General features: G+C 47.0%; 1 protein-coding gene across 2 annotated transcripts in view; it reads left to right on the top strand.

Moving 5' to 3' along the window:
- Positions 1-1,064: 1,064 nt before the first annotated feature.
- KPNA3 (karyopherin subunit alpha 3) overlaps positions 1,065-27,988 on the top strand; it is a 52,658-nt gene continuing 25,734 nt past the window's right edge. Inside the window, exons 1-3 of one of the 2 annotated variants that reach the window (XM_083169692.1) lie at positions 1,065-1,460; positions 21,565-21,609; positions 22,728-22,817. In XM_083169692.1, the coding sequence (XP_083025818.1) occupies positions 1,392-1,460; positions 21,565-21,609; positions 22,728-22,817 (204 nt within the window). In that variant the 5' untranslated portion in view covers positions 1,065-1,391. The remainder of the gene's footprint in view (positions 1,461-21,564; positions 21,610-22,727; positions 22,818-27,988) is intronic. The other variant, XM_083169693.1, reaches the window with a different exon arrangement.

Raw genomic sequence — 27,988 nt, 5'->3', positions numbered from 1 at the left:
ATCAGGGACCCTTCATTCAGCCCAATGCCTCCTTCTCCCACCTCATCTCCCACCATCTGAAATTACTGATCCAGGCCCTACATGCTGAGCTGTTGATATAATACCCTCTACCACCAGAGGGACATCAAAGCTTCCCCCACCCCTACCGCTGGAGGATCGGTAGGGGCCCCAATACATTGTTATGCCCAGGGGTTTACACTGCTGTTGACACCCCTGTATGTATATATATATATATATATATATATATATATGTATATATACAGTATATATATATTAATATTATTATTTATATACATTTGGTCTATCTATAATAATACTTTAACTTAAACGGCATATACTGGGTCACCTAAGTGTCCATCTCCGTGCTTTGCTCCGCCCCTCTGGAAACCCCCTTCTGAAAATCCTGCGTTTGCCCCTGCATACACTAGTACAATTTGGCACTTTTCAAAACATTTTCGATGCATCGGGAAGATAAATCATGTGACAAGTGTCAAATTGATTGTCATTCACTTATATTTCTAATCTGATGCGCTGTTCCGTGCGTTGTCTCGAGATTGTCACCACTGCAGCAAGGATGTATCGTACTCAGTGAATGGGGTTGCATGCGTTCCAGCCGCAGGGGAGGTGCCAGGTGAGTTGAGGGAGTATGGCAAGCAGCAGGGCTAGTAGGCGATACCTTGGTGTAGTGTATTAGGGCCATAGGGAAAGCAATGTCGCCCTTGCATGCAGTGTAGTGGGATTACAAGCACAGTATTACTGTATTACCCTGGCCATCTGCCAATGTCACCAGCCTCAATATAGAACTACTACCGCCCTGTTCTTGGAACAGCCATGAGGGGTGGTGACAACCAAATGGGCGGGGCCATTATTTTGGGCGTGGTCAATTTAAAGCCCAAGAGTGGGCTGGTCCTGCATCCATTCACGCCCGCTCCACTGGCTCAGGGTCTGTGGAGCGTTCCCCTGGCAGCCCGTCATGTTAAACGTCACAAAGGAATGTCGCCAGGATGCCGTTGATTTTTTTTCCTCCTTCCAAAACAACTTTATTAAACGTTTACAATAAACATGCCTCTGCCTATAACCCGCTATTCAGCGTAGCCTCTCGGCGCCGCTGGGACAGGGGCGCGCTGGCCACGGTACCGCACTCTGACAGAACAACTCCTCCATGAGACAAGAATCGGCGCCACACTCCACAGTCACACAGACAGAGGCAAGCGCTCGCATCGGACGCAGTCACGCAGCAGCATCTCTTCCTCCCCCGTGACGTCAGCGGCCCCGCCCCGGCTCCTCCTCCTCCGTGGCGAGCGCGCGCAGGGCGGGGGAGTGCGGCGGCTCGCGCGGTCGTTGTGGTGTCGCAGCCGGTAACGGGGAGAGCGAGACTAGAGACAGCCGCCATGGCGGAGAGCGCCGGCCTGGATAATCACCGCATCAAAAGCTTCAAGAACAAGGGCAGAGATGTAGAGGTGGGTGTGATGGAGCCGGGCTCTCCTCTGCGGCAGCCTCCCCCCTGTGCTGTCCCCTCCAGCCTCCAACATGGTGGCCTCTGTGTGCTGTACCGGGGAATCGCTCTTTCCTGCCGGGAACCGCTGCCTTACACCAGGCCAGGAGCCGGAACAGATTGCGGTCCAAGAGATTAGGGCCTCGTACCAGAGCTCATGCTGGGATTACAATGATGTGTCGGTGCTCAGTCATGTGGCGTGTCCTAGGAGAGGATTCAGCGTGCTGTCACCGGGGCCCGGCCTGGTGTCAGCGTGGTGTCACCGGGGCCCAGGATGGGATGAGCTCAGTGTCACTGGTGCCCAGGCGGGGATAGTGTTGTGTCATTGAGGCTCAGGCGGGGATTAGCCTGGTGTCTGCGGGGCCCAGTAGGGGATGAGAGCGCTGCTATTATAGCTCAGGATGGGATCAGCCCGGTGTCACACAGGGACCTGGTTGCGAATGTGTTATTGTCTGGATGCCCAAAAAAGAGATCAGCATAATGTTCCTGGGCCCAGGATGTGATAAGTGGTGGTGTTATACTTCAGGGGTGGGATCAGCACCGCAGGGTCACGCCTGGGCCCAGTGTGGGATCAACACCGCACGTCTGGGATGGGATCAGCACCGCAGGGTCACTTCTGGGATGGGATCAGCACCGCAGGGTCACACCTGGGCCCGGGGTGGGATCGGTACAGCAGGGTCACTCCTGGGCCCAGGGTGGGATCAGCGCTGCAGGGTCACGCTTGGGGTGGGATCAGCGTTGCAGGGTCACGCCTGGGCCCAGGGTGGGATCAGCGTAGCAGGGTCACGCCTGGGCCCAGGGTGGGATCAGCGTAGCAGGGTCACGCCTGGGCCCAGGGTGGGATCAGCGTAGCAGGGTCACGCCTGGGCCCAGGGTGGGATCAGCGTAGCAGGGTCACGCCTGGGCCCAGGGTGGGATCAGCGTAGCAGGGTCACGCCTGGGCCCAGGGTGGGATCAGCATAGCAGGGTCACACCTGGGCCCGGGGTGGGATCAGTGCAGCAGGTTCACACTGATGCACATTCAACGATGTGTAATGGTCTGGGAGCTCAGAAAAAGATAAGCATGGTGTCACTGGGGTCCAGGAGGGTATCTGAGTGGTGTCTTGGTTGGAGCCCAGGTGGGGGTGAGAATAGTAGGATTGGGGCTGAATGTGGTATCATGGAAATAAGTTGGTGATTATCACGGTGTCTGCGATCCCCAGAAGGTGATGAGTGGTGGTGGTTTAGCACAGGGTGGCTTCAATGCACAGTCACACCTCCCTAAAAGGGGTCAGAGTGGTGTCACTTATGGGTCCAGGATGGGATTAGCGCAGTGTCGCACTGGACCTTAGTCAAGGATGTGTAATGGTCTGTTTGCCCAGAGACCATCATTGTATTACTGAAGATAAGGAGAGTGGATGAGTGGTGTTCCTGGTTAGGGATCAAGAAGGGAGGTGAGTGCTGTGTCAATGGGGATGAGTGTGTCATTCACGGGGGCTGGGCCAGGTGGGGATGAGAGAGGGCTGTCACTCAAGCGCCCAGTCTTGTACCAAAGGACAGACTGGTATCATAGTAAATCGATGTCAGGCTGTGATCATGTTGGATTATAGGAAGAGGATGCCATTATTATTATTATTATTTTTTTTTGGTAGAGACTAGATCCCGTTCAGTTTTGATTACAGGATGTGACGTTTGGTGAGGGCGGAAGTTGTTAGATGCCCTCACAACGTTTTGTGTTTTATCTGTAATTCACGTAGGTGTAGGTTAGTTTGTTTTATTTTAGCTGCATTGTAACCTCGTGGGCTCTTTACGCTCACATGCTTCGGGCACGGTGGCTCGCTTTGCTCACCACAGATTTATATTCCCCCCCCCCCCCCCCCCTGGTATACGTGGACCCAGTGCATTATGGGAAAATTGACAAAACTGAAGGAGATCTAGATCTTACTGTACCGTAATCTGTCATGTGAATGGCAGCTGAAGGTGGTGTGGTCCCATGTTCTGAAGAGTGGATGGTGGTGAAAGGATAGTTAGAAAGCGAATTCATTTGGGATGTGGGATCAGCAGCTTGGATGTCGACAGCAAATATTACTACTGTATGGTAGTACTGTAGGGAATGCAGTTTGTTCACCTGATCCTGGCTGCTTCTGTCCAATGTTTTTAAGTGCTGGAGTCACATGGATTCCAGCTATAAAGGTTACACAGCCCAGACAGGGAGACTCCACTTATGCGTCAGCCAGGATGTACATCTGCTAATTTCAGATTTGCATTCTGGCTTTTTTGGGGCTATATAGAACTTTATATTACATGGTGCCATGGTAGTACTGTATTGATCCATTGTGTTGTCACTATGGGCCTTATTCTACTTCACTCTTTCTGACAAAATCCTTCTTAGATGGATAAAACCATGTGCACTGCAGGGGGGCAGATGTAAAATGTGCAGAGAGAATTAGATTTGGGTGAGATATTTTGTTTCTGTGCAGGGTAAATACTGGCTGCTTTATTTTTACACTCCAATATAGATCTTTCTTTGAAGTAAAACCCCACCCAAATCTTATTCTCTCTGCACAAGTAACATCTGCCCCACCTGCAGTGCACATGGTTTTGTCCATCTAAGAAGGAATTTGTCAGAAAGAGTGAACTAGAATAACCCCCTATGAAACACAGGTGGTTTATCTTTTGAGTCATTGCAGTGTATCGGCTATAATACTGTCAGCTTTTTGGTTGAATCTTAACTGTTTACTGTAACTGAATCAACATTTTTACTTTTAAAGTAAAAAATTACCCACTTTATAATATATTCAGTATTTTTGGGAGTCAAAAACATAAAATACTGCTTTCAAATTGTAGATTGTGTAAAAAAGATGCTTGTACTCCTATTTACTGTGTTTTTAAGATAGTTTACATTGTAGTCGAGGTAATATTGTTATTGTACTTTAATTGTATCCGCTTTATGACAGCATGTTAAGTAGGCCTATATAAACCTTTGGGTGGCAGAGAAAAGTCCTAATTAAACCAAAAAATTGTAACTTTTTGTTGCCCTGCACTGCGACTGGCAGAAAATTGATGCTAATGAAAGGTTTACCTACTACTATTAATTTTGTATTTTCATTCCGTTTTTTTCCCAGCGTTTGTGAAAACAATAGATGGCAGATGTGCAGGGCCCTTTTAGAGAGACAGTGGACCCGCACATATAGGAAACATTTGAGAAGGAGATATTCAATTGTTCTATTGCGCCTCATCTCCCTTCTAAAGTGATGAGGGGTGTGAGGTGAAATGCAGGTGCTGCCAGCTGTTCAAACCCAAATATGGTAACAATTGAGTAGCTATGGGCGCCATCTAAAACAATTGAGTATCGCTCTTATGGAGCGTACACACAGTGAGATTTCACTTTCTATTCGAACTCCGTCTGTGTCTGGATCTGGGTTGGTTACAGTATTCACTTTCAGTTTTGACTATGTAGTACAGATCTGTACTATAAAGTCTTGTGCCTGCCAAGACTATTTTTCTATTTGATTTAGACTACACAAGAGCCACATTATATAGCATATATTACCTGCTCACCAAAGTGTAAATGATTTAGAACTTGCCTGTATCATTGTCAAATTGTTTTAAAGTTCTAGATATAACCAGATTTAGGGCGGGATGTATTAACAGTGAACAACAGCATTGCAATAATACTAAATGCATATGTATTAACATGTGATTAGTATCGCAAAAACAGCTCTGCCATATGCAAAGCCACCGGCACTGGGTGAGAGGGTCCCGGCGTGTCTCCATCACTTCCAGTTGCAGTGACTCCAATGCTCCTCCTCTCTGCACCAGAAAGGGGAAGTCATTGTTGCTAGGGAGGAGGACTAGGGTCCAGGCAGCACACCGGGAGGCTGCCTGGGAAGCAGGTGAAGGGGGCTGGTGCGGCCCCCAACCCCCCTGCCCCAGCAAAACCCACCACAGGATGTTGGAAGGTCCCCCCCACCTCCCCCCCCCCCCCCCCCCCCCACCTCCGCGGAGCTTCCCCAGCCACCAGTCACAGTCAGCAATGACGCTCGGGGCAGGCCTTGACGCATTTCTCTGCTGTTCTGTGTTGGCGGTTTTGAAAGAGTTCGGTCTTTTGAGGGGGGGGGGGGATTACTCCTAGGGCCTTACTTGAAGCTTTGCTGCATTTCTATAGCCGCAAGTACATTGCTGACCCCTCTATACCTGCAACAACATTAGTCTTCTCTATAATCTCAGCTACCCTACTGACTCTTCTATACCCATAACTACATTACTGACCCTCTGTAACCACTCCACTACTGGCCCCATTGTACACTATGCTAATGACCATACTGACCCTCTGTTTAAGCACAACGCTCCGCACGGGCACCAGGGTCCCAATGTGTATGGGCCTTTAGATTTGGGTGGGGTGAAATATAAATTAAAGCAGCCAGTACTTACCCTAAACAGAAAAAAAATGACTCACCCAAATCTAAATCTTTGCACATGTTACATCTGCCACACCTGCAGAGCAGCATGGTTTTGAAAATAATTGCAGCCTAGCTTACAGGTCTGAATTAGGCCCAATATCGGTTGCCTGTCCAGAGAATTGTACAGTGTATGGTCTGCTGGAGCCAATAGATGGAAATTTGCCTTGTTCATTCACAGTGGAGGAAATGTCTCCTACCCGTGGATTCCAGATATTGTTTGGTCATACACTGAGATATATCATAATGTATGTGCATGATATCTGATGGGTGCAAGGCTGTCCAGTAAAATTCCTGTTGGTCTGACAGGACATTTATCTGACACTGTATGGCCAGGTTTAGCAGATAATTGCTTGGTTGACCATCCATCATTGGCTGCTTTCACCAATGTACTGTATGAAACAAATTTGCTGTGCTAGTGAAAGCTGTTGTAAATTCAATTGCAGCCTTTCTGCTGAATTTCAGGGAGTATGTCATGAAAATCATACTGGACTGTCAGCCTATGGGCTTACAGTGTATTGGTCCTGGTTTATAGTAAGTCATTTTGCCCTTTTCTAATCCACCTTGGTTCCTTTAAAATATGCTGATATTTTACCGGCTTTTACATTTGATTTACTCCTGATTGCAACATTCCCACAAGAATATTTGGGAAAGCTGTATTCTTTTGCTGTTTTGGATATTCAGTTGTTGAAGCCAATCTCTAAGTTTTTACACCAATTAAATTTGACTAAAGTCATACTTGAACTTATAGAAATTTACTGCAGGATAGTGATCATTTTAAGAGTGATTTTCTCAACTCCACCTTAGAGCCATCTTATTCTATTGCATACTGCTGGTCTGGCCTCAATTAAATCTGATCATTTAGGGCAGCGATCGCCAACCCGTCGCTCGCGAGCGACGGGTAGCTCGCCTGCCGTTATGTGGTAGCTCGGCGCAGCTTTTCATTCCCACTGACCACCTGCCGCGATGCGCCTCCTTGTTTGGCGGCAGGAGGTCAGACAGCAGTGTGTGAACCCGACTTCATGGCACGGCAGTGTGTAACCTCCTCGCTTTGCGGCAGGAGGTCTTAGGTCCGGAGGTAGCCGCCCAATAACGTCCCCAGCACGTCCCCAGCGCAGGAATTTGCGCTCTTTTTGCAGCATAGCCTGCAGCCCTGCACAGAGTCCTGCGCCACAGCTTTTACAGACGCCTGCCCTGCGTGAAAATCAGTCCTGCGACAGGTAATAAATAATTTTACTGCTTGAGCCTTGAGGTAAAATGGGCATCATGTGTGTGGCATATGTTTATGTTTGATCATTAAACATATGCCACACACAGGATGCCCATTAAACATATGCCCCGGCCCACACCTTGATTCTCATTAATTAATAATCATCAAGGTGTGTGGGGCATATGTCACACACATGATGCCACACACATGATGCCCATTATAGAAATGACCCACACCTTGATGCTCATTAATAATGAGCTTCACGCTGTGGGGCATTTGAATAATGTGCATCATGTGTGTGACATCATGTGTGTGACATATGCCCCACACACCTGGATGATTATTAATTAATGAGCATCAAAGTGTGGGGCATATGTATAATGGAGCATCACGGTGTGGCATATGTATAATGGAGCATCACGGTGTGTGGCACATGTTTAATTGAGCATCACGGTGTGGCATTTGTATAATGGAGTTCAAAGTTCTGGGGCACATGTAACATGGTGCATCACAGTGTGTGGCATATGTAACATGGTGCATCACGGTGTGTGGCATATGTAACATGGTGCATCACGGTGTGTGGCATATGGTTAATTGAGCATCACGGTGTGGGGCATTTGTATAATGGAGTTCAAAGTTCTGGGGCACATGTAACATGGTGCATCACGGTGTGTGGCACATGTAACATGGTGCATCACGGTGTGTGGCATATGTATAATGGTGCATCACGGTGTGGGGCATATGTATAATGGTGCATCCCGGTATGGGGCATATGTATAATGGAGTATCCCGGTGTGGGGCATATGTATAATGGAGCATCCTGGTGTGGGGCATATGTATAATGGAGCATCACGGTGTGTGGCATATGTAACATGGTGCATCACGGTGTGTGGCATATGTAACATGGTGCATCACGGTGTGTGACATATGTATAATGGGCATCACGGTGTGTGACATATGTATAATGGGCATCACGGTGTGGGGCATATGTATAATGGTGCATCACGGTGTGGGGCATTTGTATAACGGAGTATCACGTTGTTGGGCATATGTATAATGGGCATCGTGTGTGTGTGTGGAAAAAATGGGGGATGTAGCCTCGCAGGAGTTCCACGGTAGTAGCTGAAACTTCTAATTTTTGGCGCGTGCCTACGGCACGCGCAGATAACTCTTCTCCTCTGCCTCCAGTGTTGGGAGGTATGTTTTGGGGCATTGCAGTGTGTGGCATAATGTGTCAGGGGCATTACAGTTTGTGGCATTATGTGTAAAGGGCATTTTTTGGGATATTATGCAGATTTTTTATTTTTTTTTACTTTAGTAGCTCTTCGAGCGGTTTATTTTGTCGCGAGTAGCTCCCGACCCAAAAAAGGTTGGAGACCACTGATTTAGGGTATGCCAGGAATGTACAAAGAAATGTGTGTGTGTGTGTATATAAAATCTATATAAATATGGCTGATGCTGCTCCTCACCTTTTATGAGGACATTCAAAGGTTTTGTACTCCAGCTGACTCTAGATGGCACCCAGTGGAGTAATTGTTTCTTCATTTGGGCACCTACAGTTGCCAGCACTGACATTAATATATTATGTTATGCTGTATATGTTCTAGTAATTAGAATACAGCACTTCTTGCTGCTAGCCATTGCCTGGTGAGGTTTAAAAAAAAAAAAGTCTCCCATTGTTGCAACTTTCTGCGTTTTATACAAATTTGGATACTGTAAAAAGGACAGAAGTTCAACCAGTATGAAACGGGGACAACAGAAAAGCTTTGGCCATCATAATAACCAGTCCCAAGCTTCAAGAAGATTCAAATACACTGCTAACTGTAACTTACCGGCACCAAACATGGTTAGGCAATAAGAACTTATGTTATCAATGTATCGGAGGCACCACAAGTATGGTGTTAATAAAGGATTTGCACACCCACATAATGGAAACACAATGAAACAGCGGCTCAAATGTGCCCTCAAGTTATAAGATCATTTTTGCTTTGTGGCCTTTTTGTGATTGCTGAGGTATCGCTTTGCTTCAGAAAGTGGCCAATTAGAAGTCCTGTTTATCGGGCGAAAGTGAACAGCCTAAAGAAGGCAGTTTTCGGGTTATAAGCATCAGACCTGTACATAGACAATGCATTGATACCAGAGTGGCTTCTTTTGCCGGAGTCTTTGTGGATATGTGGAAGTGTAGACACCCTACACTTCCACATATCCACAAAGACTCCGGCAAAAGAAGCCACTCTGGTATCAATGCATTGTCTATGTACAGGTCTGATGCTTATAACCCGAAAGTGTGAGCTACTGTGACCGTAAGCTGTGTGTACCAGTGAGCCGCATGCTCTGTCTCTGTAGGCAGCGTGTGTGTGTTTCCCGTATGCAGGTCCTCACACAGGTTGGTATTTTGTAGTAATTCGCATCTGTTTACATTGTCACAGGGGTCAGTGTTCATTCTATGATGGTGGTGATGTGTTGGGGTAAAAAGATATTGAGATGAAACATCAAACTAGATTTCTAAATAGCGAGGTGGTAATCTATGGTGTGACTGCTACTGACCTGGTCAGTTCCTTCTTGGATTATGTGGATAGATGTTTTAATACTGTATAGGAATTAGGCCACATTTCAGAAGATAAGGTACGAGATACATTAGTGAAGCATTTACACAACCCAGATCATATATTCAAAGAAATATAACAGCAAAAATGACTATTCTATTATATATCATGGTGAAGCTAATTTATTAAGTTACTATTAACATTTGCACATTTTGTGTGTTGTCTAGTGATGCAGTTGGAATTCTTCTGGAGTGATGCTGGTCATACAATAAACAGGTTTTTTTTCCCACCCAACTGGTTGGATAAAAGTCGAATACTTGGTGGGAGCAAGTGTAATTTGTAATTCAGGGGCAGATTTATTAAGCTTGTGAAGTGATAAAGTGACTAGTACTTTTACTGGCCAATCAGCTCCCAACTGTCAAGTTACATGCTGTTTGATAAATGACAGTTAACAGCTGATTGGCCAGTGATAAAGAGGCAAATGTATCAAGCTTCAGAAAGTGATAAAATGAAGAGTGATAAACAGCCAGCCAATCAGCTTCTACCTGCCATGTTACAGACTGGGTTTGAAAAATGACAAGTAGGAGCTGCTTGGCTAGTTGTTTATCACTCTCCACTTTATCACTTTTTGAAGCTTGATACATCTGGCCCAATGTACCTACTTTGCTGCCAAAAGGCACTGAAGTTCAAGCTGTTTGATTTAGACAATTTGACTGAATGTTTTTGTCCATTTTCCTGGGTTTTTGAGCAAATTGTTAGTCATTTGCTTCCATCCAGTTCCAGAATTTCAGTCCAACCAACCAAAAAGTTGTTCTAGTGCAGGACAGGCCAACCTGTGGCTCTCCAGATGTTGTGAAACTACAAATTTTAACACTCATAGCAAAACTGCGGCACGGCGTGATGGGATTTGTGGTTTGACAACATCTGGAGAGCAAAAATTGTGTGGGTGTAGATTGCGCTGAATTGATGGCAGAACAAGGTTTAAAAGTAATAATAACAATTTATTAAATACATATAACACCATAAAATAGGTGCAATTGCAATGGGGTAATATATGTAGGGATGTGTAAATGAATTTTTGAAAAAGCTGCGTCCAGTATTGGGTAATATCACCTTATTCACAAGTGGGTGAAAAGAGGGAGATTCGGACGGTGGATTTGTCCTCCAGACACTGGGACGTGGTTGCCCCTGTAATGCTTCCTCCAATCAAAATTGAGGGGATGACGTTCCTCTTGGTTAGAATATCTGAAGCCGTGAGGGATCCACTATATGACCATGGATGGGTACCTTAGATAGGTGGCGTTCCTTCAGAAGGTTGGTACCATATTGGAATGGAATGGTACCATATTGGAATGGATGGTAGATGGTCAGTCCTGGTCTGGTTCTCCGCTGGTAATCTCAATGGGAAAGTTTCCTGGCTGGAAGGGTGATGTCTGGAACAGCAGCAAATGGTGGAGGTGGCTGGTTGCCTGTGCCAACGCGTTTCACTGCTGCAGGTCGGTTATCCCGTATCCGAATTATTCAAAAAACCGTGTTTTTTTTGGAATAATTCAAATCCCCCCCAACACTCTTTTAATACTTACCAAGTCCTCCGGCGTCCACGGCAGGCCTTCAGCATCCTCTCCGGCGTCTCCAGCGGTCCCAGGAGTGCTTTGTGCGAGTGTGCGCACGCACGCCGGTGACGTCGCCGGCGCGCCTGGGAACTTGCGCAAAGCACTCCTGGGACCGCTGGAGACGGTGCTGGTGGCCTGCTGCGGACGCCGGAGGACTCCATGGACGCCGAGGGGCCATCGGGGACCCACCAGGGGCAGGTAAGTATTGCTAAAAAAAAATTATTCCAAAAACCGGAATATTCCCTTATCCAGAATGCTCGTGGTCCCGAGCATTTCGGATAAGGGATACTCAACCTGTAATTGTTATTATTATTACTTTTAAACCTTGTTCTGCCATCAATTCAGCGCAATATACACCCACACAATTTTTGATTCTCTATAGGGACTGACCTTTTTCTGATTGCTGCTGGCTGCACAACCCATACAGGCGCCCCAACAGCTACTCCGGTATCTGTTTTTTTCCAACATCTGGAGAGCCACAGGTTGGCTAGGCCTGGTCTAGTGTATGGGCAGCATAAGTAGTAAGGTCGCTTGGATCACAGAGTTGTTGGATTTCCACAGACTCCCTTATGTTTCTACAATTTCACCAACAAAGTGTAGAGACAATTGGTCAAGCTTTAGGGGTGGTAATAGGTATCCCATAACATTTGCATTACCTTTAAGGCCCCCATACATTAGTCCGACTTGTCCTAAGGACAAGTCGGACCTGATTTCACCCTGCAGCTCCCCGGGAGGGGGACACACGATTAGGCACTTGATGTGCCAAGGTTTGCATATGATAAATCGCATGGATTTATCATATGCGGTCCCCGGGGAGCTGCAGGAGGAGGGAGCCGTGCTGGGGGGGGGGTCATCAGCGGGCGGGGGATGCCGGCTAATAGAGAGCCGAGCAGGGGGAGGCTGCATAGGGAGCCGGGCAGGAGGAGGGTGACAGCGGGAGCAGCGCGCCGGGCAGGGAGGATGACGCTGGCTGCCGGGCAGCGGCGGGAGCCGGGAGGAACACAGATAACTTGAAAAAAAAGAATGACAGAATGACTAGCAAGCCATTGATTGGCTGAGACCTCTCTCAGCCATGATTGGCTGAGACCTCTCTCAGCCATGATTGGCTGAGACCTCTCAGCCATGATTGGCTGAGACCTCTCTCAGCCATGATTGGCTGAGACCTCTCTCAGCCATGATTGGCTGAGACCTCTCTCAGCCATGATTGGCTGAGACCTCTCTCAGCCATGATTGGCTGAGACCTCTCTCAGCCATGATTGGCTGAGACCTCTCTCAGCCATGATTGGCTGAGACCTCTCTCAGCCATGATTGGCTGAGACCTCTCTCAGCCATGATTGGCTGAGACCTCTCTCAGCCAATCGCCAATCAATGACTTGCTAGTCATCTGTATGGGCTTTTTTTTTTTTTCAAGTTAGTGTGTTCCTCCCGGCTCCCACTGCTGCCCGGCAGCCAGCGTCATCCTCCCTGCCCGCTGCTCCCGCTGTCATCCTCCTCCTGCCAGCCTCCCCCTGCTCGGCTCTCTATAGCCGGCATCCCTCACCCGCTGTCATCCCCCGCACGGCTCCGGGGCTGGGCTGCACATAAGATTTAGCAAATCTTATGTGCAGCCCGTCCGACCTCCCGATCCGATGCGCACGGGACCGCGCATCGGATCGGACGGGGTGTCTGCAAGTGCGATTTGAGCCGATTTCACGGCCCGATTCATCCGAATCGGGTGAAATCGTGCCCAAATCGCATAGTGTATGGGGGCCTTAAGACTTTGTCTGATTATCTAATTTCAACATTTGGTAAGATCTCAAAGATATTGCTTCCCAGCCAGCTTCTGACAATGTAATCTGAAAATATACACAATCTTTTAAAAGTTATTTCTTTTATATTTGCTTTGATCTGTTACCTCTTTTGCGGGCACCATGCTTTGCAGTCTTGTACATGGGCACACAACAAAACTGCCAGCTACGAGTTTGGTGCCCTCATACTGTATGTAATTTGATTATCCGAACATACAGATTGTTCCGTCTTTTGTATTTTGTCTATATGTAAAAAGGCAGCCTGTCCATGTTTATCCCTTTCCTTTTTTATTTCTATTATAGTTTATGCCAGTGGTTTCCAAACTGCCGTGGCACCCAGGGGTACCTTGGGACACGTGCAGGGGGGTGCTGTGGGTTGGTGGTTCAGGTCCAATATCAAATCATCTATATATCTAGTATCCGTGAGTCTCCGACACACTGCCATCTGCTGGCAGATACTGAAACTACATCTTTCTCACGCATGCACAAACACAGAAGGTAGCAGACTAGCTTTCGAAGCTTTTGCTTCAAGCGGACTTATTGTAATAGGCAAAAACCGTGCTGGTGGCTGCCAATCATATAACTTCGCTCTCCAGCTGTTGTGGAACTACAAGACCCAGCATGCCTTGCCACAGATTTTCTATTAGGGGATGCTAAAACTGTGGCAAGAGATGCTGGTATGTGTAGTTTGACAACAGCTGAGGGCCACAGAAGCAAATCTTGTCCCTCATCACATAATTAAACATAAGTATGACCTCTAGAAACAATTACTTTCGTATTTGTTTTCTGCAGTTCTGAATATAAAAAAAATTTAGGCCAAGGTGTGCCATGGAAAAAAATTGTATACTCCGACTCTATGGCGCCTCGATTCGAAAGTTTGGGAACCACTGGTTAAAATACACAGCTGGGAGCAAAGGAAACATAAGTTTGCACCTGGAGAGACCATGTTGCAATACAAGGTGTGCAAATATGTTCATTTACATGCAGAGGAATTGTGAGCTTGTTTATGCTACTGGACAGCTTTATTTTCACCCTGCATACTAGATTAGTTTGGATTATTGCTATGCATTTAAAATCTGCCCCATCTGCAGTGCAGCATGTTTTATAAAGAAGGAGACTTGCTCCTTTTTGCCGCCCCCCCCCCCCCCCTCTCTATTTGCTCCCAACCCTTATCTCCTCAATGTGGTGTGTATACATGAGGAAAAATAAACAACTAACCTAATAAGCACACAAAACATGTCTTCGTGAGTGGAAGGGTCCCCACTACTATGCACTCATCCTCCCCCTAGCTTGTTAATTGTGTGGTCACTGCCAAATAACTGTTTGCATTGCAGTTACATAGTGTTAAAACACAGTAAATACTTGCAGATGAAACTAGTGACTGCATAAAACATACAGGATACATCAGTACCTGCTTTATCCAGCCCATGGTTTTTCCCTCCGCATGTGCTGCTGGGTATGTGTCCTTTGACTGGACCTGTCCATTTCCTTGTTAAAAGAAGGTTTATCTCATGGAAGAGGCCAGAGCTTTCTGAGCTGAGGCCAGGTTTGTGAGAACGCAGCCTATAAATTCACTAGGAACTGATGCACATAGTGACATGCTGGTACGTTCTCTGGAAAGGTATAGGGAAACCTCTTTTTGTATCATTGCTTCCTATATTATAATGACATTTTTGAAGTCCTTTGCATTGTAGGCCAGTCACCTCCTGTTCTTCCCCTCTGTGCAGCCCTTCCCTCTGTTCATGTTGTTCCATTTTGCTTCCTGCCCTGTTCCATTACAATCTCATACTGCTGACACCAGCAAATTGCAGATTCCAAATTTACATAGACAATTAAGTAATGTGCTAGATCACAGTACTTCCTTAAGGAGACAGATTTAATTAGCTCAGTATACTTCAGAATTTGAAAAGTTTCCATTCGCTAATGAGAAGTTACCTTGATAACTCAGGAATTGAATGATATCCATAGAACAGAACCAAGGAAACAAGGGGATCCCGATGACCGGTCGTCAATGTATGGTTAACATGCAAAAGTCCAACACAAGGAAAAGGTTTGCGGGGCTATGGTTGACGCGTGAACCTTTATGTCGACCTTTTAGACCATGTCAACTCTTCATGTGTTGATCCCCAGAATGTCAATGTGTTACTATACCACACAATGCCCATGTTGGAATTTAAGCCCATTACACGATAATTGTTAAATAGCAATTGTCTAAAACAGGGTTGGATTGTATACTAGATTACATTACACCTCAATACCCGTATTGGTAGCCCCACTCATATTGGGCGATACATAGACCGTTTTATATACAGTATTGACTTTTATGGCAGTGTGATTATGAAAATGATACCCATACAGACAAGTCACACGCTTGCATTTTCTGCTCTTTCATTGCTGGATAGTCTGATAATGGAAAGGAAATGAATGAAAAGTTGTGTGCATAATGCCACAAAGAAAATAGTTTTGTTGTGATCTCACTGAGTTAACTTGGCCAATGTCTGCCTAAGTCATTAAAGTAACTTTGACGTTCGTACATAGAGGAAAATTGATACAAAAATCTATTTATAGATCTGACAGTGATTTGTGTAACCCTAATTATGGAATACTGTTATTGCTAGGTGTGAACATGACTAAATGCTACCAATGGTTAGGTGATCTCATTGCCATTAGAAGGGGGGGGGGGGGTGGGGGGGTGTCACTAGACCTCATGTAATGGACTTGTGTGTATGCTGCTAGGTTTACATTAGAGGCCTACCCGAACTTGTGTGTAATTGCGAGGGAAGTGGATGGCATTGAATACTGACAGCAAGCTATTGACACTGCTAACCGTATAGCTAGCAGTCGGGCTCGCCACCCACATTGAATATACCCCATTGTTGACAATTTGCACGAAAATGAAAAAAAGTAATGCTATATAGCAGGGCTTGACCTTCTTTTTTTTTTTTTTAATCTAGGAACTAGGATGAAAGTGTAGGAGCCTGACAAACTAAAAATAGGAGCAGTCTGCGCCGAAGGCGTGGAAAAAATTTACAACGCACTGCCTATTACACGTCACACACCCATTACATGTTATTCCACATGCCATAATGCCCATTACACGTTATGCCACACACCAAAATGCTGATTACACATTCTACAAAACACCGGCATGCCCATTACACATTAAACCACACTTTAATGCCCATTCTGTATAATACCAAACGCTGTAATGCTTAGTACATTTGCCACATAAGTGCCGCTTACCTTTGGCAGCTACAGCTGAATAAACAGACGGGCTGGACTCTATAAAGGCCGCACTCCCTATAAAGTGCCAAGTCCTAGTATACACAACGGGCATGATTCTATACAGGCCACACTCCCGGATACGCTTCTTCTCTCTATGCTGAGATCGAGGTAAGCCCTAGTTGGAAAGGAAAATAACACTCTCTACCTATCCAAGCTAGTTAGGAGACAGGAGAAAAAGACGAGGAAGGGGAGGAGTGTTACCATATACAATTTTGTACTCTACAGGAGTGAGGTTATATACCACCAGGTGGGCGGTCCCTATAAAGACATCCTGTCTAAACTAGAGGAGAGGGAGGATATCACAGTGTCATGGCTGCCATGGGGATCGTAGAAGAAATACAGACCACACTGTGCTAGAAGCACGACAGCAAAATGTGACACCCCCAGACAGGGAAGAGTAAATGCAAGCGTTTTGAAAGATGCGGAGTGCTAGAATGGACACTATGTGAGAATGCGTGCACACTAGACGATATACATTATATAGCAGGGCTCGACAAATACCGGTCGCCACGGCGACCAGATTCTGCTTCCCGGCGACCAGATTTTTTTGCAGGGAGGGAGGAAGCAGAATCTGCCCGACCACCCGTCTCCCCCTCCTGTCAAGCCAGCGCAGAGCTGTCCCCGACCCCCATGATCGCAGCGGCGGCGGAAGTAGAACACATTTCTAAAATACCCCTGGTCCTGCAGCAGCCAATAAAAATCCCCAGCGCCGCAGTCCCAACCAATCACTGCAGGGCGGCCTGAGAGTGAGACCTCTGACCTTCCTCCCCTGCGTCCAGTGGCGGCGGGGGGGGGGGGGGGGGGGCAGCGTGCCTAGTGCCGCTTTGTCATTTATGTCTAGGTCTGTCCGCATGATCACGTTTGCACTAAATGCCCTGGCGGTCCAGCGGTTTACGTATTGTTTGCTGGGTGTCCGCTGTTTTGTATGTAACTAGCGGCGCACCCAGCTCAGTCTTTCTCTGCTCTCAAGTTAAGCGCTCTTAGCGAGTTAGCGTCAGCACATTCACAACATTGCCCAATGCCCATCATCAAAGCCGTTTATACTAGAGGCAGAGCTGGAGAGAGGCCCCGCCTCCTGTCCTCACAGCTCAGCCTCTCACACGGCCTACCTCAGATGGACGTCATAGGCTGGGGGCGGCCATACGACGCAGCTGCCGAACTACACACCAGACCACCAGGGAAATACATTTTTCTAGGGCAGCGCCACAGCTAGCCTCTAACAGACAGACCAGAGGCCCCCAGCAGCCGAAGCTGACTGTGCCGAGGTCAGGCACAAATGTAACCACAGCTGGTCAGTGTACCCATCTTGGTGCCTGCTCCTTCAGTCCAGTGATCCCTATAATTACTGCAGCGTCATCTCCCACCCAGCCCATCCAGTGTCTCCCCCTTACCTACCCACTGCCCTTCTAATTTCCTCAGCATGTCTAGTCACAATCTCATAAAGCCTATCTGTCACTGGAGGCAATTCAATTTTTTATTTATGCTGCACATAACTGGGCGCCCAATGGAGCAATTAAATTGATTATGGAGGACCAATAATGATCCTGCATGTTGCTCCTAAAATCATAGTTTAGCTATACAAATTGGTAATGCCCCATCTCAAACAGGGGCTATCCCCTGTCTCCGCAGCCGCACCTCTGCTCTCTGGGGCACCGTGCACTGAGCCCCCACCGCTGCTTGCTGCTGGACAAGCCCGGCTTCCAGCATGCAAACGGCTTGTTACCCCTGGCAAAGGGCATGTTACCCCTTGGCATCAAGAATGCAACCCGTAGCAATGAGCATTTTTAAAAAAGCACACTGGCTACCTTACCCTTGGAAGATTCTCTGCTGCTTAGCAGGATGCTGTGATTCTTAAGCTTATGGGAAAGTCTGTCAGACTAAAACCATGGCAGCCATCAGAATGCCCTCCCCTTTTAGTGTTTTTCCAGGAACCTAAATACGAAGAGACTCTAAAGACAAGGAGGAAGGGGAGGAGTGAGGTTATATACCATCAGGTGGGCGGTCCCTAGAAAAACATCCTGTCTAAACTAGAGGAGAGGGAGGATATCCCAGTGTCATGGCTGCCATGGGATCTCTAAGAAGAAATGGAATTATCGGTGAATATAATTCACAGCTTTCTTCACTAATATGCAGATAAGACTTGTGCTAGAATCTGCACAGCAAAGAGTCAGATGTTGATTATATAGTCAACGCTGCATGCATAGCAGGTGGCCGGGTGATGTCCCTCAGTAGCCTGAGACAGCCATTTTGTCTACTGTTAAATTTCCTGCTGGAGATTTTACTTGTGTCCCAGTGCTGGAGTTTTTATGAAAACACTGTCTTTGAAAACACTGTCGGCGTTCTGCACATACATCAGGAAGGTGCAAGCAGAATTGATCCAGGCATTAATTCCTGGAACTTTTAACAACATTGCATTCAACTGGATTGTCCCTTAGAATATTTTACAAACACTACTAATTCAGTGCCTTTGCCTTTCTTGTATGTGGTTTTACTAGCAGGCTGTTTATTGGCAGTTTCTTTTCAGGCCTGCTCAGACCCAATAAGAAATCCACATGAGCTTCATCATGCGGTCTGCATTCAGGCTAATTGACTTGGCCCAAGGGATCTATTAGTCCTTAGTAAGCTACCATGGCTAATTGAATATTTAGCCCGTTGGTATGGTTAATATTCTGAGATGTCCTGCGTACAAATCAATGCAAACTATACTATTCTAATGTTTTTCAAGGGGGAAAAAATGCCTTTTAGATAGCCGCAACTATACACAAACAGGAAATACATTCACAGCGTATTGCAATAAATTCCTTCACAAGCAAATAGTTTTGTAGGGAGTTTATTATCCTACATACTGATCCTGCGCTATACAGCAGATTCCCAGGTCCCATGGCATGAGGCGCTGAGCAGTCCTTGGGATGCCCAGGTCTTGTAATACGGTGCTCATTTCCTTTTTTAAACTTCTCTGCCTTGCCTTCATGTTGTGTCTCCACACCTTGAGAGCTCCAGGCTTACACTAGGAATACATTTATGACCCAGCATAGTCCGCATGAAGTGTGAGTAAAAGCTATTCTTGTTTTCTTAGATGTAATTTGTCTCATTGGGCATCTGACTGAATAGACTGTAAACTCCCCTTTTAAAGAAACGGTACATTCAGAAAACATAAGCTTAATACTAGTGGACAAAGCCTTGAAGTGACACACCTTATGTGCTTCTGTTACCTCCTGTTCCCTGCTTATCCAGGGCTGTATGTGCTTGTGATTTGGCTGCTACTGTCATCACTTCCATCCCAGGTTCTTGTTTTATGGTCTGTCTATTCCAGGTCAGGAGCAGGTAGGCCTGCTCAAAGGCATCCCCCTACCCTATGTATTGCTTTAATGGAAATGTATTAGGCAGTCATTTAAAACTTTCAGAATTGTGTTTATGTACAGCTAAGACAGTGGGGCAGTTGTATTAATGGGGCCTACACACAGGGCGGTTTCAGTGTATTTTCTAAGTGATCTGACTACATGGAATTCATTGAGACCTCATGATGACATTGAATTGGGCGAGATTCTAATACAAAAACAGGAAGCACATTGATTCATTGACCTCATGAGGTCCTTGTGCTATGATGCCCCCCCCCCCCCCCCCAATAGGGAATGCTTGTAATGTGGCCTCCTGCCAGCACCACCACCTTGCAAACATAGCAAGACACCAATACTGTCCTTTAGTACTGCTCCCGTGTATTTGAGTTACAGTATACCGTAGTTTCTCTGCAGATAATCCTCTGTTTTTTTTAGCTTTTTATATAGCACAGACTTCCAAACTGGGAAGTAAAAGAATGATCTAGAGGTAGTAGGGCCCTGCTCGTAAGCTTACTATATCCTGTCCTAATGAGGTAGTTGTGAGATTCTAAGCTCCAGGCCTTTAGGGCAGAAGGGTAATACCTATGGGTACATTATTGCTCCTAAACTGCAAAAAGTAAAAGCAGCATCGCCTACAGCAGGGGTGGGGAACCTCCTGCCCGCGGGCCGTAAACGGCCCCTGTAGCCAGTTTGTGTGGCCTTCCCACCCGCATGGGAGAGAAGTAAGGGAGACTTGCGTGAGGTGGTGATGCAGGCGGGTGCGAGATCATGCGACAGGCATCCAGCAGCAGCAGCCAAGCATCCAGCAGCAACAGCCAGGCGCCGGCAGCAGTTATTGAGCGTCAGCCGTGTGTGGGAGGGGGTAATGAGAATACCTTCAAAGTTGATCATTTTGATCCAGCCCCCGGAAGGAATTTAACCACTACAAATGGTCCTTCTAAGAAAAAAAAAGGTTCCCCACCCTTGGCCTACAGTATGGTAAAGAGCAGGACTGCATTGGGCCTGTGGCTGAAAATGAGCTGGGCCCTATTGTGAGAAGATAATCCCAGCACTGTGCGGGCTTGTGCACCTCTACACGGTCACCCCCAATGCCTCCTTGAATACATAAAAGTATAAAATTGCAGGGATATGGAATTTCAATGTTAATTACTATAATGATGTTAAGGCTTTGGGGCTGTACTCCCACCTGCTCCACCCTTAGGGGGATATCCTACCAACAGCTGTAATTTACTTCTGCTAACGAGAACGCAGAGAGCTATCTGGTTAGGCCTGATGCAGGATCCTGATCCTCCGATGTTGGCACTTATCGGGTATTATGAAGTATAATCTCCATTAAGCAACCCTTCAGACCCGCGGTAACGCCTAGGTCCTGCAACAATGAAAATGTCCTGTAATAGGGTAGCCCGATACGTGCCAAGGTCAGGACTAACAGCATACTCCCTGGGGGAAGACTTACCTGCCCCACACTACACTTCACACTAATGCCCTACACTACACACCGCCATATCTAGGACGAGTGGTTGGCTAACACCTACTGCTGCTGTTTATGTTGAACTATAATAGGAAGCTCTCTTATCTTATGCAAAAAACATGTCCACACCTTGATCAAACAAGTTTTAGCATCTTAACTGTTTCTAATTGCAATCTGTATGTAGCTTCTGGCAATAGCAGTACTTTATAACGCGTCAACAGAACAATCAAAACAATTCTGGGAATTATTTTTTTCCCCGTTTTTATATTTATATACTTTCCTTAGGAGAATTCAGCAGCTGTGTATATCTGTCGGAACCGAACCCATCAGTGTGGGGAAATTGGTATTTCAAAAATGTAATATTTCATTTCTCTTTCTAGACTATGAGAAGACACAGAAATGAATTGACCGTTGAGCTGCGGAAGGTAATTTTTAATTATTTTTCTGTTTGGGTGCACCCCTATAGGCTGCATTTGTCAAGAATTTAAGATGCTAGGGAAAATGTGGTAAATAGGTGAAATATGGCATAGGCATGTGATATGGAAAAATCCTAACTTGCCATCAATTTGCTTCACTTTGATTGTGTTGGGAAAAGTATTAATAACTTGATATTCTTGTGTTTTTTTAATTTACTGCTATAGCGTTGATTATCTTTACACGTTATCCAGTCATACTCTCCACAGTCGATCCCTGTACCAATAGATGTGTCCACAGACAGTACACCTATCCTCAAATGACACCTAACAGTTTGGTGCACCACAGACTTTGCAGTTTTTCTTTAAAATATGTGTCTTGATTTGTGACTGACAGGCTGGGCATTCTCTGACCTGTTCGCTTCTGCATTACCAGGCAGGAACATCAACTTTTCAGCTGCTGAAGATATTCTTCCAGGTTATCCTTAAACCACTTTAACGATTCAAGTTTTAAGGATATCCATGCTTGTAAAGAGGTCACCATTTGTAAAGCGCAATGGAATCTGCTGCGCTATATAAGAAACTGTAAATAAATAAGAGGTGACTTAATTGGTACCTTATTCATTTGGTTTAAGATACATTCTTTAATCCGTAGATTTACTAAAAGTCACTGGAGAAATGGTTTACTGGAGGCCCAATTGTCCCACTTGTATTAAGCCAAAAAGTTGGTAAGGGAATGCTTTTTAAAATGTCCCCAGCTGCTGCTAATGTCTGTAGCTGCTGGGTAGGGTTGCCAGCTGATCCAGGGAACAGAGGTCCCTTGGAGAGCGGCAGTTGCAAAAAGATTTCCTTCCTGCAGATGCACAGTGGGCTGTCTGAGAGGTCCCTGCCATGTCACGGAAAGCACAGCCTGGTAGGACACCCGTGCCATGCAAGTGGTTAAGATGTCCCTCATTCCACAGTTTAGATCCATTAAGTCAGTAATGAACACTCACTGTTGACAACAGAACTGAGGTGTTAAATCCTACCTGCTTTGTACACGCTATTGGTTTATTGCAGTGTGCTTAGTAACTCACCAAATAGTGTCTAAGAATCGCCTGTAAAGTAAACAATTCTACTTGTCCTTTCAGAACAAAAGAGATGAACACCTGCTGAAAAAGAGAAACGTTCCACAAGAAGAAAGTCTGGAGGACTCTGATGTTGATGGAGATTTCAAATCCGTAAGTGTTACTACAGGAAGTGTATGCTAAAACCACTGTCATTATGTACTAGACTGCTTGATAACTGCAATCTGTTGATGAAGAATTTGGGGGTGTAATCTATGAATCAGTGCCACTAATAGGTTTGGCTGGGGCTGCCCTATTATCCCCGATGCAGGCATCCTTTCCCCTGATCACCGCTGTTATCGGTGATTATGCCTCACATGCCTGAAGCATAATCCACGATAAGCAGGCCCCATGGCCTGCGATAACACATGCAAGTGTGGACTTATTGGCGATCCAATGTGTTTTCGTCATACATTTCCCTATTTTCCCTTTAGTATCTTTATGTTCTCTGTATTATATGAAAATGTTTTCTATACTATTTGTTGTGTATTGTTATGGCGCTTTTATCTATACAGCTCCTTCAGACCTTTTTGAGAAAATGTTTTATAAAGTTGTTTTAAAACTTTTCACTTGGGTCCTCCGCTTTCATCTTATTTTTATCATGCTTCTATGTGTTGTTTTCCTGACCGCTGGTCCTCTGTAACCCCTATCTCAATGTTATACCAGCTTCACTTGCACACACCTATAGTTTCAAATATTTGAGGTACTTCTACACAGTTTCTGGGTGCTATCATCATTTATGAAATGTACAGCATCGCACCTGCTGTCCTCATGACTTTTCCTGCATCCACGGTCTGTCTTAATAGAATGGCTGCTGCATGGCCTTATAAAGGGTAGCATTTGTTCCTGGCTAACAATCCCCTCCTGCTCTTTACACAATGTTCTGCCTGTGGAGTGGCGAAAAGGGGGCGTCGACAAAAATGGCCGTGGATTGTCGAGAAACGGACGTGAAACAATCGGTTTCGGACAAAACAGATGCGACTGGTTTAAAAGTTCGATCTGTTTTGTCAAAATCCGCCTTCAATTCTGATTGGTACTTGTTTCCTAGCACGGCCACACCGATTTACATCGGGGTGGTCGTGTCGGAAAAATCGGGTCCATCACATGCGATTTGGTCGCATGCGATGCGATCGACGCGACCGTCCCGATTTTTTGATTGAATGAAATGTAAATCGGGTCCCTGGGACCCGATTTTACATTGGATTCAATGTAAAATATTCCCACCCCCCCCCCCCCCCCCCCCCCCACGATAGACGCCAACCCGAAGCGTGGCGAGCGCAGCGAGCCCGCGAGGGGCGGCGGTGCGCATCCTCCGACCTTTTCATTCCCCTACTATCCACGTCGGCGTGGAGTTGAGAATAGAATAGTGTGGCGAGCCCCGCGAGGGGAGGCGTATACCTGTGAAGTTATACGCGTCCCCTCGCGGGGCTCGCCACGCTTCGGGCTCGGTGGCTCGCTGCGCTCGCCACATTATTCTATTCTCAACTCCACGCCGACGTGGATAGTAGGGGAATGAAAAGGTCGGAGGACGCGCACCGCCGCCCCTCGCGGGCTCGCTGCGCTCGCCACGCTTCGGGTTGGCGTCTATCGTGGGGTGACGACGGGGACATCTATAATGTGAAATGGGTCATATTGGCCCATTTCACATTTTTCACATTTTCTCACGATTTCAATGTTAAAAAATATTTTAACATTGAAGCCTATGGAAAAATCGGGGGCATCGCGTCGGGACCATTGTTAATGGTCCCGACCGACGCGATGCCCCCGATATTTTACCTTTCCCGACACGATTTCAATGTTAAAATATTTCACCTTCATTCAGGATGGGGTACTGAGGTCTTATAACCTTGGGGATTAGAGGGTATCCGACAGGAGACAGGCACATAACATTTTCTTCAACCAGGGTGTGCTGGCTCCTCCCCTCTATATCCCCCTACTAGCCAGTTTTAGAAAATGTGCCCTCAGGAGAGGATGCACACTCCTGGAGTTCCAGAGAGTTTTTCTTCAATTTATTTTAGTTTATTATTTTTGGGTTGCTGTTTGGGCTTAACAGCTTCCCTGCGACGAGGGAAGCCGGGGTAGGGACTGCTGCAGGCCTCTTAAGGAACCGAGCTGATCCCTGCTGCAGGTCCACCGACCTGAGAGGGTGCTGTTACCGCGGGCATCGCGCTGCAGCGAGCACACCCCCAGCTGCCGCACACCCCTGGCTCAGCCTGAATACGTCGGTGGTGAGTGTTAACCGGGTCCCCTCAGTGGGGACGCCGGATTTGAGTGCGGCATAACGGCGATGGCGGCGCGGTGACCCTGCACAGGGATCGCGCGCAGATGTTTTAACACTGCAGCCACGCTGACACTGGATGCCAGGCATTGCCACTGGACCACCAGGGCATATACCGCTATGTGAGGAAATCCTTTTTTAAAAAGGATTACCAGGCGCCAGTATAAATATCAGTATAGCCCAGACGCCATTACAAGGGGCGGGGCTTAGCTCAGAGCGGGACCTGAGCGCGCCTGTACACTGCTTCCTGCTTCTTCTCATGCTGTTTGGCGCCATTACAGCAGAGCGGAGATCACTCCTCAGCGCAGCCTTGAAGGGAGAGAGATCGTTCAGCAGAGACAGCAAGTATAGCGCTTGATAGCGCTTCCTCTGTGCTTTAAACCACAGATAGCAGCACACAGTATCGTTTATATTGTGTTTGTGCTTTAACGCCGGTCTATCAAATCGATAGTCCAGGTTACAGGGTGCTGGTGTCCTCCATTTTACTCTGAGTCCCCCACTGCTAATTAAGCAGACTTTACACTGTCATATAGATATATGTGATCCTGCACATAGAGTGTTAGCTACATATATCCTACTGTACATTCACTGTGTGTGTGTTCAGCGTGATTGCAGTGTGTAAAGGGGGTATTATCTTTCCAACAATGGTGAGAAAAATAACCTGCATGATTTGCAGCAACAAGTTTGCTCCCAGCACTACCTCACAAGTCGCTTGTGATCAGTGTATGTCACCTCAGCTCAGTAGCATGTCTCCGCAGCGCAGTAGCTCGCAGGCTGACTCCCAGGAACCTTCATGGGCTACTGGTATGAAAGCCATGTTAGAGACTGTCTCATCACAGCTGGCGACAAATAGCTTACAGACAAAGCAAGTCCAACAGGACTTAAAGGTCCTGTCAGCAAGGGTGGATATTCTTACACTCTTACCAGGGTTGTCCCGCAAGAGGACACTTGAGGCCGTGGCACCTGACTCTGATATGGATGATGGTGATGGCAATGGTGATGGCGATGGTGACGCAGATGATGATATTGTAGATTCACAGGCGTCTCAGTCTAACATTCAGGGTACTGAAAATTTAGTCCTTGCTGTTAGAGAAGTACTAGATTTACCTCTAGCCACACCAGTCGAGGGTGACCCATTCTTTGTGTCACACAGAAGGCAGGACATAGTCTTTCCTGAACAGTCTGATTTAGAAGAGGTGTTCAAAGCTGCCTGGAAAAATCCAGAGAAACGTTTTACATTGTCCAAACGTTTTAAATCCACCTTTCCTTTTGAACCCACGGGTAGAAAGGTGTGGGAGGAACCCCCTGTTGTAGACGCTTCAGTGTCCCGCCTCTCAAAGAAGGTGGTGCTCCCAGTCCCAGGTACCTCTACCTTAAAGGACATGGTAGATAGGAAACTAGATAGCACTTTAAAGGCTATGTACACAGCCAGTGGGGCTTCCCAACGCCCGGTGCTTGCTAGTTGTTGGATGGCAAAAGCCATCTTCACATGGACAGGCCAGATACAGGAGGGCCTGTTAGGTGATATGGATGTACCTACGGTAGCTGAAAAGCTACGCCACATACAGGACACAGCAAGGATGATGTGCGAGGCACAGAAGGAGTTGGGTGCAATTAATGCCCGGAACTCGGCCATGGCTGTGTCGGCCCGCAGGGCCCTGTGGCTGCGGCAATGGGTCGCTGACGCGGACTCAAAGCGCAGTGTAGAGAGCCTACCCTTCACAGGAGATAGACTCTTTGGGAGTGAACTGGATGATCTGATATCAAAGGCTACGGCTGGTAAGTCCACATTCCTCCCATCAGCCTCCACCCCGGTAAAACGCCCTTCAACAGGGAATACACAGCAGTCCTTTCGGACCTCCAGATTTCGGTCCAGGGCCAGGGGAGGCTCCTCCGCCAATAGAGGCGCCAGAGGTAAGCCTAGGAAGGCAGCAACTGCTGCCACAAGAGAACGTGGCGCAGCTACGCCTAAGCCCGCTGCATGACGGGCCACTCCCACCTCGGGATTTCCCCGCGGTGGGGGCAAGACTGAGGTTCTTCAGTCACGTGTGGGATGCATCCGGCCTAGACCCTTGGGTCAGGGCCATTATTTCACACGGTTACAGGCTGGAGTTCGAAAGAACCCCCCCCCAGAGATATTTCAGGTCTGGACTCCCTGCAGCAGCAGAGGATCGCAGACTCCTCAGACAAGCTGTACAAAAGCTGGTCCTAGCTCAGGTCATCATACCAGTTCCAGCTGCAGAAAGGAACAAGGGTTACTTTTCAAACCTATTTCTGGTTCCAAAACCGGACGGGTCGGTCCGACCCATCCTAAACTTAAAATCCTTGAACCCATACTTGAGGGTGTTCAAATTCCAGATGGAATCCCTGAGAGCAGTGATTGCAGGATTGGAGGAGGGAGAATATCTAGCGTCCATCGATGTGAAGGACGCGTACCTCCACATACCGGTGTGGGCCCCACACCAAACCTTCCTGAGGTTTGCAATCCTGGACGAACAATTTCAGTTCCAAGCCCTACCGTTTGGGCTCTCAACAGCCCCACGAGTCTTCACCAAAGTGATGGCGGAGATGATGTCCTTACTAAGGACTCAAGGGATAAACATCATCCCATACTTGGACGACTTGTTGCTAAAAGCAGTATCAGGGTCCAAGCTGCTGAGGGCCATAGAGATGACAAGGCAGCTCCTGTCCCAACACGGATGGATCCTCAATATACAAAAGTCATCACTGATTCCGTCCCAACGCCTCCAGTTTCTGGGGATGATTTTGGACACGGTGGAAAAAAGGGTATTTCTTCCAAGGGAGAAGATTACAGCGTTACAACAGCTGTTGGGGGAGGTGCTAGCCCCAGAAAGAGTCTCGGTCTACCTCTGCATCAGACTGATGGGAACGATGGTAGCCTCTTTCGAGGCTCTGCAGTTCGGGAGACTTCACTCTCGAACCTTTCAGTGGGACCTGCTGAGCAAGTGGTCGGGTTCCCACATCCACATGCACAGGTTAATTCGCC

This window comes from Crinia signifera, chromosome 2 (genome assembly GCF_055691185.1).
Source record: "Crinia signifera chromosome 2, ASM5569118v1, whole genome shotgun sequence".
NCBI classification, from domain to species: domain Eukaryota; kingdom Metazoa; phylum Chordata; class Amphibia; order Anura; family Myobatrachidae; genus Crinia; species Crinia signifera.
The sequence above is the reverse complement of the archived record's forward strand: the minus strand, read 5'-3'. Positions and strand labels throughout refer to the sequence as shown.